Here is a 15,368-nt window from a genome sequence, read left to right as displayed (position 1 = left end):
AAAACTTTGAGATAGCCATTTTATTGAACGTAGTTTTATGGTCTGTAATTTTGGCATTTGAAGATGATAACCCCCCCCCCCCCAAAGCCCTCAGGGCAAGGGTTGTAAATTATGCCCTGGGGACATATAAGGTTTTTATATAACGCGTTGTCGTAGAAACTTCAAAAAGGGCTCATTCAATTGGAAATTGAAATGGCTAGTGCCTTTTTTAATAGTCAAAAGTGATTGGAAAGCAACTAACACCCCTTCTTAGCCAACCATTTCCCCAAACATATCCAATCAAAATTTTTAGATAACCATTTTGTTCCACGCAGTTAAAAGTTCAGGAAATTATACCGTTGAGCAGGACACTCCCCCCAAAGTCTTCAGGGAAAGGGTTATAAGTTATGCCCTGGGGGCATATAAGGTTTTTATTGAAAAGTTTGTCGTAGCAACTTGAAAAAGGGCTAATTGGATTGAAAATTCAAAAGTCTAGTGCCCTTTTTCATAGGCAGCTTGCTAGCGCTGCCTAAGTAAAGAACGATGTGGGCACAATGTGTTTTTTTTTTCTCCACCCGGGCACTTCGCATCGAAGGAGTTGTCGTAGAAACTTCGAAAAGGGCTCATTAGATTGGAAATTGGAGTGGCTAGTGCCCTTTTTAATAGTCGAAAGTGATTTGACGGCAACTAGCCTCCCCCCACCGCCCATCATTCCCTCAAACACATCCAATCAAAATTTTGAGATAGCCATTTTGTTCAGCGTAAATGATTTCCAGATAGAAAATATGTTTTTGAGGAGGACACTCCCCCACAACCCTCGGGGCAAGGGTTTTAAGCTATGCCGTGAGGGCATATAAGACCGATGAAATGAGCAAAAATAAAATCAAATAATCTACCGTGAAACTACCACGAATCAGCGTCGATAAATAAATGAAACCCAAAACGAACAGATATTACAATAAATAACGGAGTCAAACTCAAAACGAGCAGAAATTAACATAAGTTGGGTGCAAAACCCCTATGCCTTCCCAAGGCCAGAACAAAATTTGCACTTTAGGGAAAAAATAGAAAAGAATGTGCATTGTCAGTTTAATATACATATACTGATATTTAGTAATCAAAATGTTAATATTATTTGAATTATTAAAGCTATAAAAGTAAAAACATTTATATTTTTTCAGTAAAGTGCAAATTTTGTTCTGGCCTTGGGAAGGCATAGGGGTTTTGCGCCCCTGCATTATATTAAAAACAACAACCTGAATTGACTTTAAGGAGGTTAATAAAACATATTACCTCGCGAAAAAGCTCTGCACAACAGAGATACGGGGAACCTAGACCTAAAATGTAGTTGACTTTTAGATAAATGATGGGTCCCAAAAGTAAAAGAAAAAATCAGAGCAGAATATTCTAACGATTCCAAACCCTCGGCTCGCTAAAGGCCGAGTTCCATGAAAGTGATTATGGCCTCTCTGGCTATCTTAAATTATCCCAAATTACTTGACACTTCTTATTCAAACTGTCAAATATAATTCGTTCTTCCTCCACACAAAAAATCCAACTTAGATTACCTATTTCAATTTTTTCTATGAATGGGACACTTTTTCAAATCCAATCCGTTTCATTTAACTGATTTTAAACAACAAGGGTTCCCGTCCCTTTAATACTTAGGGCCTTTACGGCACCATTGCTAAAAAAAAGGGTAATACTTACAATATAGATTATGTTTAGGATCACAAGGGATGTTTTGGTACATTTGAAGCCGCTACACATTGCTTCTTTTCTAAAAATCACCTGTAAAAGAAAAATCTAAAATTAAAACCTGGTCTGGGCAATGAACATGTTTTATTTCTCTTTCTTCTGTTAAAAACTTGGTTTTCAATGATTGTCACAATGAGAAGCGGATCATACTCATTCACAATATAGCATAAAAACATATAGCCACGTTTTCAATCTCAGCGGGTTCGAACACGGGTTGTTCTCGTCTAGTTTCAAGTTTCTAGTTTTTCGTCTAGTTTCAGCGGGTTCGAGGTTTCAACCCCGTGGACCCTATTTGTGAAAACGCTTGATGCACTAGACGAGAACAACCCGTGTCCAAACCCGCTGAGCCTGAACATGCCACTTAAGTATAAAGTGTAGTATAAAGAGCGGCGAGTCTCCCATGTAAATAAAGCATCAGTCACATCATACAGAGCAGATGGTTGTAGAACACGTCGTAGTTTCCCGAAACACATCTGATAGAAATTTCGACATGGTCATTTGTTGACGTACAAACATCGAAAAGGGCTCGTTCGATTGGAAATTAAAACAGCTAGTGTCCTCTTTGATAGTCAAAACTTATTGGAGGGCACCATATCCCCCCACGCCCATCATTTCTCAAAAAAATTTCAGTTAAATTTTGAAATAGCCGTTTTGTTCGTAGTTGAAAGGTCCAAAAATTTTTGAAAATTTCCCACCCCACAGCCCTCAAGGCAAGGGTTGTAAATTATACCGGGCATATAAGGTTTTAATGGAAATAGTGGTCATATAAACTTCGGAGGGGGCTCGCTAGACTGGAAATCAGACGTTCTAATGCTCTTTTAACGAGTCAAAGCGACCGCAAACCAGCTACCCCCCCCTCCTCACATCTTATTTTTCCAAATACATCCGATACAAATTTTGAGATAAAGATTTATTCAAAAATAGTCCATAGGTCGAAAAACAAGGCCTTTGGGGTTGACAAAAACCCCCCGAGTGTGGGTGAAAGGGTTGTAAGTTATACCCCGGGGACATGTAAGGTATTTGTGGAAGGGCTGGTCATGTAAACTTTAGAGAAGGTTCATTCGATTGAAAATTTATAATTATATTTCCCTTTTAAGAGTCGAAAGTGATAGAAAGAAACAGGCCCCCCCCCCCCTCCTGACATCCTCTTTTCCTCAAACGCATTCGATCGAAACTGTTGGATAGTCATTTTGTTACCAATAGTCCAAAGAACATATAAAAAGTCTTCCGAGCGGAAACAACCCCCTAGAGCCCAAGGGGAAGGATTGAAGTTAAGCCCCGAGGTATATAAGATATTTATGGAACAGGTGGTGGTGTAAACTTTGGATTAAATGAGGCTCATTTTATTGGAATTTGGAAGTTTTAGTGCCCTTTTTAAGAATCAAAAGGGAATGGAAGGTACCCCCCCCCCCAAGCGTATCATACCCCAAAACACATCCGATCAAAAATTTAAGAGCTATTTTGTTCGGCATTGTTGAAAGGTCCAGTAATTATGTCTTGGGTGATGTCAACCTACCCACAGTCTCAGAGCAAAGGCTGTAAGCTAGGCTATTCATTCATTGTTTACAAACAAATATTTCTGATCTTTGCATACAGACGATGTTTTGTAATTCAGTTCACCTTTGCCCTCAAAATTCATTGAAAATTTCACCTTCATATCCTTAGGCATAGTTGTAATAGTAGTCAAACTAGTAGTATTGATACTAGCCTACTAGTAATAGTATTAATAGCAATAGCAGCAGTACTAGAAGCAGTATTAACATATTGCCTTTTGGTCAGTAGAACATCCCTCTTATCAAGTCCTGGAAGTTTCAACTTAATGCAAATACCCATTGCTATAACATTGCTGATGCGCTGTTTTGATAACCTGTAAGTTCATATAGCCTACCTCTATAAATTTTCATCTCAAGGCTCTTAGCCATACAAGTAGTAGTATAGTAGTAATAGTAAATGCAGCAGTGATAGTATGTATTAGCAGTAGTGTGCACATACTGCCTTTTAGCCAGATGATGTTTTCTTAAAGCATTCTCTGAAAGTTCCAACTTAATACCCAAATCAATTCTTGAGATACACTTTTTTGACAATGTGCACGCACATTGTGTCTCTTGATTTAGTTCAAATTTTCCCTCAATACTGTAAATGGAGTAGTGTGGTAGTAGTAGTGGTGGTAATTGTAGCAGTATTGATAGCATGCAAATATTGCCTTTTTGATCATCTCCCTTGCATTCCTGAGAGTTACGCCCTTTATACAATCCGTATACACATAACGTTTTTTATTTAGTTAACACTCCCCTCGTCTTCTTGGAAAGTAAAATTCGAACATGCATACCTTTCTCAATAACGTGTACTATATATAATATTTATATATCTTCACAATAGGGGAGCGGAGCGGAGGGTAAAGTATAGCGGGTCTGAATGCAAAATGTGTTAGCTACAATTATTCTGTACATTATGTAGTAAGAATTGTTTTTTTAACTACATGCTGTCCAAATACTTTACCCACCCCCAACCCCCTAATGTGCAAATATATGGCCCAATGCATACATACATTAAATATACGCAGAAGTCCAATGCATTTTGTCACCCGTCACAAGTGACGTCGTTTGGGGTGGGAGCAGTTTCCCTCATCAATAATTTGGAGAAAAATATTATTATATAGCCCATGTCCCATGACTATCCGGATCTGGACCTCTCCCCCTCCCCTCACTAAAAATGCTGGAGCTAAGCCCCTGGCCATCTCTTGTCTTTGTGGCTATGAAACCGGTTTTCTCAGATCTTACATTCATATCAAAAACTTGAGTGTCTTCTGGCGAATTAACAAGTACCGAGAATTCTTGCCAAGTCTTGTTGGTGAATGGTCATTTAATCTAGTTTCACTTAACCTAGCTCGGTTTTTGGGTTTCTTTGATTCAATTTTTCTTCTGCTCTGTTAGTTACTTAACAAAAATTAGTTTTCCTTCCGTTTTTTTGAGCACGGAAGCCGACGGGGCGGAAGTCCCTGAGGAAATATCTGCTTCTGTTATTTTCGCTTCTTTTTACCCCTCCTTTTTCAGGGCTATTTATTTACTTTTTTGTTATGTCAATCCTGCTTTTAGCCCTTTCTTTATTTAACAGCTCTCGGCAACTAATATAATTTCATTTCAACTAATATTTCACCATTTCAAAATTATAATTACCTTCACTATCAGTGTTTCCACTTCTCCCGATTTTTCGGGAGATCTACCGAATTTCTAATCAATCTCCCGACAAAAAAAAGAAGATACCGAATTTAGCGAAAATCTCGAGAGAACTTAATGCCCGAAATATTCTACTTTGTGGTCATTCTTTTTTTTTACCTGGCCGTTGCCTGTGGTCTTTTAGGTATTTTTCCTAACGTCCCAGGCACTTGAGGCACCGCGATTTGAATTTATTGCATAGGTATGAACATTGCCCATTATCCATTCCACTTTGGTTGCATTGATTTTCTGTTTTTGATCTTTTAAGCACCTTGAAGGTTTGTAATTAACTAATTATTTTCAATTCATAAACTAACGGCAGGTGTTGGCTTGCACCAAGAAGATGGGAACTAGCACTATGTAGTTCCAGCTGATTCAGTAGGTTCAAAATGATCCAAAGTTACTACAAATTTAAATGAATATGACAAAAATTAGACTTTGTCTGCAGTTGCTCGGTAGAACTAAAGGGGTTTGCCTCAAATAATCCAATACAAGAAAGAGACGAAAATTGCATCATTTTGAGAGCAATTTACCATTTTTGCTGGTTGGCAGAATAGTTCCATTCCTGAATAATATGCCGCATAAAAATGTTACTGATAAAGTAAGATTGGGTAAGCAGAAAGTGACGAATATAGTCCGCCAGGGCCTGTCAGTGTATTATAAAACAAAAAACCGCGAAGAAAAGATGAACCTGGGTACAATTAGTGGTCGAAAAGTGCCATTGACAAAGAATGGCGGGAACATTTCGATAGTTCCAATGATTTAAACAGTGACACTGACAGCCGGGGATTACTGGAAATCGGCTTTGAGTGCGAGGGACCACCGTGGAAACCAAACTTAGCAATGTTTGTACAATACTTGTGTTCCTTGCTGTTTTCGAGCGTAGCTTCAGAAAGACTGTTCAGCTTACTCAAGAAGTAAAGACAGACAGAAGGAATCATTTGGTAACAGTAACTTTGGCTTCCACAATTCAGACGAAACTTGAAATGAAACGAGACGGAGTTACAGCAGACACACTGACGGTTGACCAGCCCCTGAGAAAGAGGCTAAAAGAACTAGCAGAGTCTACCAGCACAGCTGAGTTACTGCATGATCAGAGGAGGCTGCTCACATAAAAAGCCATGCGATAGACACAGATTATGAATGTAATTCGGTATATGTATCTGAAAGTTATACTATTTCTTATAATTTTTTTTAGTTATATCAATACTAATGAGCTACGACTTTGCGTTTTCTCTTTATCATTTGTGAATACCTCTAGGGATGGTGGTAAAAATATTATCCGCTCAACTCAGACTCAATGGTCAAAGGCCTAGTGTCCGTAATTCATCCAGATTTTCTGTCCCAGTCCTGAACTTAGTGGGCTGTCGTGTGGAATCTGAAAGGGCGAAAAAAAGTAGGGGTCGAAAAAAGAAAAAATGTCTTAATTAAACAGCTTTAGAGTCTGAATGAAATATATCTGCACTTAGTTTCAAAATTAAATACATTTCAAGCTTCTAGCTGCTTCCTTTTGTCATGTTTGACAACGTTGATCGACGAATTTTCTTTCCGGAATTGCAGCTGGCTCCAGTAAATCTGCACTCCAAACATTTAGAACGTGGTACTTTATACTCAAATCGCTCCAACAACTCCAAAAACTCAATACAAAATACAAAAAAAAATGAAAATTCTACTAAATCCTGAGATCCATCTCCCGAATCCTGAGAGCCGTCTCCCGATTTTCTCCAGAAAATTGTTAAGATTTTGCAGATTGTTTGAAAAGATAAGTGGAAACACTGTTCACTATAATACACTTTATCATTCTGATAACAAGAGAGTGAAGTCACAAAAACGACCTTTTAATTCGGCTGACGTAATACAGCTATGTTCAAAAGAAAATCAATAAATCATATCCAAACCTGTTTCTATTTACCTCTTTACGCTTTTGGGTTTTGAAAATTGCAAGGCGCCGTAAAATATGTAAGATACCGGTAAAATACGTAAAATACTGGTAAATTACGTAAAATACCAATTTTATGAGGTCCGTAAGATTGCGGTAAAATCCCCTATTTTACCAGTTACAACACTAGCCTAGACACAATTCTTGACTGCAAAACAACCTACGAAAATTGCGTTCTGGAGCGTGAACTATAAGCCAGTTATCAAAAGACCGAGCAAGTTCTCAGAGAGATGAAAAAGTAAAATAAATTGACATGCTGACCCTCACTGAAATTAAATATATATACAAGTTGTTTTTTTTTTTCACTGAAAGTGAGGAGCAACATTAAAAACTCAAAACAATCAGAAATTATTCTGTACATGAAGAGGTTGCCCCCCTTCTCAATACCTTGCTCTTTACGTTAGGCTTTAACCACTTATAAAAAAAAACCGTTCTTATTCTAATCAAACAACCCATGTCTTTCAGGAGCTGTTCTTAAAAAATTGGGACAAAAAGTAAAAAATTAGCGTGAAGAGCAAGATATCGAGGGGGCAACCTCTAAATATACGGAATAATTTCTGTTCGTTTTGAACTTTAATGTTTCTCCTTACTTTCATTTATAAAAAAAATTATTTTCTGATTGTTTTTCAAATAACGCCGCTAAATCTAGCTCACCCTCCATGAAAAATACCCCCTCAGGGGAAACTCATCCGTGGCAATTTCCCCCCACATAAAATGAACCCCTCCCGTAAAATTTACTCCAGACAGTTCCATCATCGCTGATGATCTCCCCCCCCCCGTAAAATTTCTTGTGGACGTTTCAGCCTGAAAAATTTTCCTTAGCATATTCTAATCGCTTTCTCGATCACTCCAGAAATTTCACCCCCCGTCGGATTTTTTCCCGGAAATCCAAACACTCCAAAAATAGCCCCTGCATAATTCCCCCAGAACATCGCCACATGCAAAATTGAGTTGGCAAAGATAAAGTAATATAATTAAAATTTCGTATAGGTATTCTGACAAATCCCCCCATTGTAAAGTTCATTTCCCATTTCATCTGGAAAGTTCACCCCTCTCCCGTATATTTCCCTGCCAACAGAAAATACTCCCTATGGAAACTCACACCAAGCACAAATACATAGTCAAATTCTACAACTTACAGACCTCTCCCCACAGACTGTGGGGCGATATGTTACCCCTAAAGACATAGTTATTGGATCTTTCAACTATGCTGAATAAAATGACTATCTCAAAATTTTTATCAAATAACTTTGGGGGAAACAGGGCATGGTAGGGGGACTAGTTGCCCTCAAATATTTTGGTCACTTAAAAAGGGCACAAGAACTTTAATTTCCGTTCGAATGCACCCTCTGCCGCTCTTCTAGGACTAGTATTATGATAAACATAACAAATAAACACGCACACATGATCATTCTTCTGGCGCACATTTTCCACATTTCTGTATATAAGAGCTGGTTCTTTCAATGTATCTGTTGAAATCAAAATTTGTTTTTTAGTTTCGGTTACTATCGAGCCGAGTCACTTCTTACTTACAGTTCGTTACCATGAACCGTTTGGTTCTGTGGAAAGATGTGGACCAAGAGAACCTAGAAGAGGGATAGCCTATATGCTATTCTATAGTGGCAATGGCAACCATCATTGGGCAGGGGTAGGAATAAGGATGTGCTCCGAAGTTCATTGAACAGTTCATGGTGACTGTATGATATGCCTCAACAAATGAGGCGGATGAGGCTGTAAAGGCCAATTTCTACGAAACATTACAGACTATCACTAAAGAGACCCCCAAGTCTGATGTACTAGAGAAGGCGTCAGGCAATCGACACGTCAGGTCCACTACCGTCAGGACATCGACAAAAAACCCGTCAGAACATCGACACGTCAGGACATCGACAGTCGTAACATCGAAAAGTCAGGACATCGACAGTCACACTCGCTACCGATCAGAACATCGACAGTCACAATCGCTACCCGTCAGAACGTCGACAGTCACAACCTCGACACGTCAGTTCATCGATAGTCACAATCGATAGCCGTCAGAACGTCGACAGTCATAACATCGACACTTCATAACATAATTTTTTTTTTCATAACGAAGATCCTTCAGAACCACTAACTGTCAGAACGTCGACAGTCATAACATTAACACGTCATAACATCTAAAATTTTTTCAAAACATCTAAAATATTTTAAAACTTTAGTTTTTTGGGGTTTAGGGGGGACATGTGGTTATGTTAGGTTACGTATATAATATATGCTATGCTTTACCCCCACCCCCCTGATGTGCAAATAGATGACTGATGTTATGACTGTCGATTTCCTGACGTGTTGATGTTCTGATGGATTTACCTTGTCGACGAAATGACGTTTAGTGCTTGTGAGGGTTAGATGAAATGGTAGCAACCATGTACTATTTGTTTTTGGCGACTTATATGCAGAAGTGTGAAATGATCACCAATATTCTTCTGAGGTTTTAGGACCTCATGGACTTACTAACATAAATGAAAACGGCACATTACTAGTAGACTATGCACCAATTGGGCATTGCCTCGACTTTTTTTTTTTACCACGAAATAGTACATAAGTACACATTAACTGTTTTTACCTCGCCAGTCTTTACAGTGCTGTCACGCTACCTTATATACTACATGCTAACTTACGTAACTTACGAATTAACCTACGTAACGAAGTTCCATATTCATATATTTTAGTACGTATATTAGGGGGGTTCGCCCCCTAGTCAATACCTCACTCTTTTAAAGCTAAATTTCGAATTTTGTTCCAATTCTTTAAAAATGACCCCTTAATCACAAGGGCCGTTATTTAGAATAAATAGCTCTTATGAAAGTACTAAAAATCTTTGGCTTAAAGAGCAAGGTATTGACTAGGGGGTGAAACCAATCATATACGTATTATTTTCTGTTCATTTTAAGTTTCGATGTTTCTGCTTAATTTCAGTTGAAAAACTTAGTTTTTTTATATTTAATTTCTGATCTTTTTTTAAATAATGCTGGGAAATCCGGCACCCCCTTCATAGCAATGTCCCTTCCCCCATGAAAACTTCCTTCATGGAAAGATCCTCCCACATAACCCCCAACCCCCCCCCCCTCTATCAGAAAAGATTCCCCTTTAAAACTTCTGTAGGCTATACTTCCCAATAACCAATGCTATATGTTAACATTGGGTAAAGTTCATAACTTTCAGCCCTCCCCCCGGGGATTTCGGAGGACTAAGTCATCCTTAAAGACATAGTTATCATATTTTCGACAATGCTGAACAAAATGGCGATCTCAAAATTTTGATCGGGTGACTCTGGGAATAAAATGAGCGTGGGAGGGGGCCTAGTTGCCCTCCATTTTTTGGTCACTTAAAAAGGGCACTAGAACTTTTAATTTCCGTTCCAATGAGACCTCTCGCAATATTCTAGGACCACTGGGTCGATACAATCACCCCTAGGGAAAAAACAAATAAACACGTACCCATGATCCTTTTAATGGCAAAAAAAAATAGAAAATTCTACGTTTTCGTAGATAAGTGCTTGAAACCTCTACAGTAGGGGTCTCTAATACACTGAATCTGATGGTGTGATGTTCATCAAGGTGGAGCAACTTTTATGGGTTCTTTTCCCCTTTTTTCGAAAATCAGCCAAGTTTTCTCAGGCGCGTAACTTTTGATGGGCAGGATTAAACTTGATGATACTTATATATTTAAAATCAACATTAAAATCTGATTCTTTGTATGTATCTATTGAAATATAAATACCGTTTTCTAGAGTTTCGGTTACCATTGAGCCGGGTCGCTCCTTACTTACAGTTCGTTACCACAAACTGCAAGTGCAACAGTGGAAACAGAGCTCAAGACTTCTTCGTGAATAAAGCGTCCTTATATTCACATAAAATAAAAATCATCCACATAAAAAAGCAGGTCCTCCATGGTTTAATATTCTTGATTGAATTATGTTTATAATTCAGTCGTCGGTTTTTCCATCTTTTATTAGGCTATAGCCTACTTAAATGTTGTTGGTGTTCTGTCAATACAAATCTCCGTCTTTTTTTATCTTTTGTCCTTTTCTCATTTATTACTCAGTTCTTTTTATATTATTATAGACTAGTAGCAATTAAATAACAAGTAATCATACAATGAGTTCCATTTTTTATGGATAGTACATATATTTAGAGATGAATCATAATCACGTGCCATTGCAGACTTTCAAAAGGGGACTCATAACCTTTCAATAGTTCTAAACTAATTAACCCTCAGTGGCGTCAATTAGGGATGGATGAGGGGACCTGTGGGCCTATATTTTTTTTGTCCCCTCCTCTAAATTCCGAAAATATCCTTTTACGGGGTATTGTTACTGAAGAATGTCCCTTTTCGGTATTTTCACCGGAAAAAAAAATTCTCTCCCCATGCCCTCCCAAAAATTTCCGTGAATTGGCGCTACTCTTTTGGTTATTTTAGAATTTTCGCTGGGTAGTATTCTGGCCCAAATTGTTGTTTTTTTAGCGCTACGCAATCGCAGAACTTGACAGTTTGTTATCTTCCATTGCTTATAAAGAGCAATAAACCCTACAGTTTCCGTTCAAATGAGCCCTCTCCAGATGATTGACGACTGGCTTAGTATGATTCTCACCTGGGGATAAGAGAAGGAAAAACAAATAAAAACGCATTAGTGACGTTGTTCTTAAGGAAAAACACAAAACCTACAGATTTCAGGGACGGCAGCTTGAGACTTCTGTCATAATCAGGTGCATTCAATTAAAATTGAATTTTTAGAAGATTGCAACCCTTTTTTGGTGTGCTTTTTCTTTTTAAAAATAAATATATAATATATAATATAATATATTATATAATATAATATATAATATAATATATTATATAATATAATATATAATATATAACATAATATATATAATATATATAATATATAAATAATATATATTTCCTTATGACAATACACTTTGGTGAGTTTATTAAATTAATGAGTCATACATATATGAAATCCTAATAAACAACAGTTTCTCCTGGCGCTCACACTACGATTACAATCCCACTTTTATTTAGAGTGCCAGTTTGTTCTAGCAAGGGCATACACTTCGTTGCCAAGAACTATTTGTCTATTCATTAAGGAATTTACAAAAGCCTATCACACGTTTTCCATATTTTTTTCCAACTTACACGCATTAGTATTCATGTCAATGGGCTATAAGATACATCTTTAGAAAACCAACGACCAGATGTAAATGTGAGAGAAAAAACGACCAATGGCCAAAAATATAAAAAACGTCACAGAGTAATAGTCAAGGTAAGTAAATGTAAACGTGTTTCTCATTCAAAAAAGTAAACCTGTTAGAAAATCGGTATCCTGAGACTGTTACTAACACCCATAGGTCAACCAAGGGGTTTCCAATGACGGGGCAAGGAGGGCAAAACCTCAACCCATCCCCCCGTTTTTTAAGCATTCTGTGGGCATTTTCATTGAAAAAACGTTCTTTATTATTTTCATTGAAAGAAATTGCCCCCCCCCCACTAGATTTTGGAAAACAAATCCCTGTATATTTTTGGGAATTGGTGCTCCTGAAAAAAATGGTACAGATCCATAATCCTTAGGCCTTAGTGGTATATATTGCTGTCTGAAACTTAAACAAAGGCATCTACGGATTCCTCGCTTCATCAACTGACTAAATAAGAAACCAAGCTTTTTCAACTGAAAGTAAGGAGTAACATTGATATTCAAAACGAACAGAATTTATTTCGTATATTAAAGGGTCGCCCACTCGTCAATACCTCACTCTTTACGCTAAAGTTTGAATTTTGTCCCAATTCTTAAAGAATGACTCCTGAATCACAAAAGCTGTTTAATTAAAACAAATAACTCTTTTAAAAGTACGAAAAAAAAATTCTACATTCCCAAAAACAATTATATCTATGGCCTAAATGGGGTACGATAAACAAATAACATGCTTAGAAGAAAATGTAAATGATAGCAATGTAATGCCGACGATAGCATCTTAAGGTAAACAGCACGTGTTACGAACAAGCATTTTGGCCTTGATTTTTGTTCGTTTGGTCCTATTTCAGATTATCCGCAGAAATGGGTAGTAGAGATGGCCTTCTGGATTTGCAGAAACGTATAGGAAATACTTTGCAGAGACGTATAGAAAATACCTTGCAGAGACGTATAGGAATCATCGTGCTATTTGCGTACATTATGTTCCTTTCCAAGCAAAGCGATCAAACACGTTTTGGAACTATGGACGAGATAGTGTAATGCAACCAGACGGGTTTCTGAGGCAACATCCACTTTTTGGGGCCAATACCAGAGAGAACGGAGGCTACTCCATATACGATAACTTGATTAGTAATTGGATCAAACAGTTCGTGGTAACGAACTGTAAGTAAGGAGCGACCCGACTCAATGGTAACCAAAACTCTAAAAAACGGAATTTTGGTACCAATAGATACATCAAAAGAATCAGATTTTAATTTTGATTTCAAATATATAAGTTTCATCAAGTTTAATCTTACCCATCAAAAGTTACGCGCCTGAGAAAATTTGGCTGATTTTCGAAAAAAGGGGGAGACCCCCCAAAAGCTATATAACCTTAATAAAAATCACACCATCATATTCAGCGTATAAGAGAACCATACTGTAGAAGTTTCAAGCTCCTATCTACAAAAATGTGGAATTGTGCATTTTTTGCCAGAAGAAAGATCACGGGTGCGTGTTTATTTGTTTTTTGTTTTTTTTTTTTCCCCAGGGGTAATCGTATTGACCCAGTGGTCCTAGAATATCGTAAGAGGGCTCATTGGAACGGAAATTAAAAGTTCTAGTGCCCTTTTTAAGTGACCAAAATAAATGGAGGGCAACTAGGCCCCCTCCCAATGCTCATTTTTCTCTCAGTCACCCAATTAAAATTTTGAGATAGCCATTTTGTTCAGCATAGTCGAAAATATAATAAATATGTCTTTTACGATGACTTAACCCCCCACAGTTCCCAGGGGAAGGGCTGCAAGTTATGAACTTTGCCCATTGCTTACATATTGTATTAGTTATTAGGAAATATACAGACATTTTCAGGAAGATTTTTTTTCGGTTGGGGGGGTGGGACTGGAGGAGGGGTGTACGCGGGAGAAAATTTCCGTAGAGGATGTTTCTTTGGGGGCAGGGACATTTCTCTGACGGGGCGCCGGATTTCCAAGCACTATTTAAAAAACGATAAGAAATTAAATTTAAAAAAAAAGTTTTTTCAACTGAAAGTAAGAATCAACATTAGAACTTAAAATGAACAGAAATTATTACGTATATGAGGGGGTTCTCCCCAAAGTCAAAACCTCGCTCTTTACGCTACAGTTTTTTTTAGTGCTTTCAAAAGAGCTATCTATTCTAATTAAACGGCCTTTGTGATTCAGGGGTTTGTGAATTAAAATTGTTTTTAAATTTTAACGTAAAGAGCGTGGTATTGACTAAGGGGAGAACCCCCTCATATACGTAATAACATATACGTAATAAAAAAAACAATAAAAAAAAACAAGCGATACGGCTCAATAGTAATCGAAATTTTTAAAAACGGAACTTTGATGTCAATAAATGTATCAAAAGAATAGGCTTATAATGCTGATTCTAAATATATGAATTTTATTAAGTTTAGTATTACTCATCAAAGGCTACGATCCTGAGAAAATTTACCTGATTTTTTAAAGAGGGGGGAAACATCCCCTAAAAGTGAAAGAATTTTAAATAAAATCACACCGTCAGATTCAGCGTATCAGAAAACCCTATAACATAGGTTTCAAGCTCATATCTGCAAAAGTCTGCAACTTTGTATTTTTTGCCAGAAGAAAAATATACGAATATAGAAGTTCGTTACGTAAGTTAATTTGTAAATCACGTCAGAACCAAATTTAGAGACAGCCATTTAGCAAAAGCAAAGTAAAATTTTTATACAAATTTTGTTTACTTATTCAATGAGGGCGAGCCAAAATAAAAGCTGCATTAACTAAAAAACAACCAGAAATTAAATTAAAAAAACAAGTTTTTTAAACTGAAATTAAGGAGCAACATTAAAACTTAAAACGAACAGAAATTATTCCGTATATGAAAGGGGCTGTCCCCTCCTCAACGCCTCGCTCTTTACGATAAAGTTTGACTCTGTCTCAACTATTTTTTAAAACAATAAAAAACTTTAGCGTAAAGAGCGAGGCGTTGAGGAAGGAACAGCCCCTTTCATATACGGAATAATTTCTGTTCGTTTTAAGTTTTAATGTCGCTCCTTAATTTCAGTTTAAAAACTTGTTTTTTATTTATTTAATTCAAATAAAAAAGTGATCAAACATGTTATATTTGGAACCATGGACGAAATTGTGTAATGCAATCAGACGGGTTTAGACGACATACAAGAATCTGGGTGTAGTTAACAACTAATGTTTTTGAAAAGGGTAATTACTTGCAGCTTCAATAGTCAAATTAAACTTCCCTT

The 15,368-nt window shown here is 37.2% G+C and overlaps 1 protein-coding gene across 2 annotated transcripts in view; it reads right to left on the bottom strand.

Moving 5' to 3' along the window:
- The window catches only part of Tsp97E (Tetraspanin 97E), a 77,361-nt gene that overhangs the window by 38,030 nt on the left and 23,963 nt on the right, over positions 1-15,368 (bottom strand). For both annotated transcript variants that reach the window (XM_089101683.1, XM_089101684.1), the window contains one exon: positions 1,690-1,770. In XM_089101683.1, coding sequence (XP_088957809.1) covers positions 1,690-1,749 — 60 coding nt within the window. In that variant the 5' untranslated portion in view covers positions 1,750-1,770. Of the gene's footprint in view, positions 1-1,689; positions 1,771-15,368 lie in introns of those variants that run through there.

This window comes from Artemia sp. Qi Xiang Cuo, chromosome 15, assembly GCF_049724085.1.
Source record: "Artemia sp. Qi Xiang Cuo chromosome 15, ASM4972408v1, whole genome shotgun sequence".
Taxonomy (NCBI): Eukaryota; Metazoa; Arthropoda; class Branchiopoda; order Anostraca; family Artemiidae; genus Artemia; species Artemia sp. Qi Xiang Cuo.
Note: the sequence above shows the minus strand (reverse complement) of the source record. Positions and strands in the feature narration are given on the sequence as shown.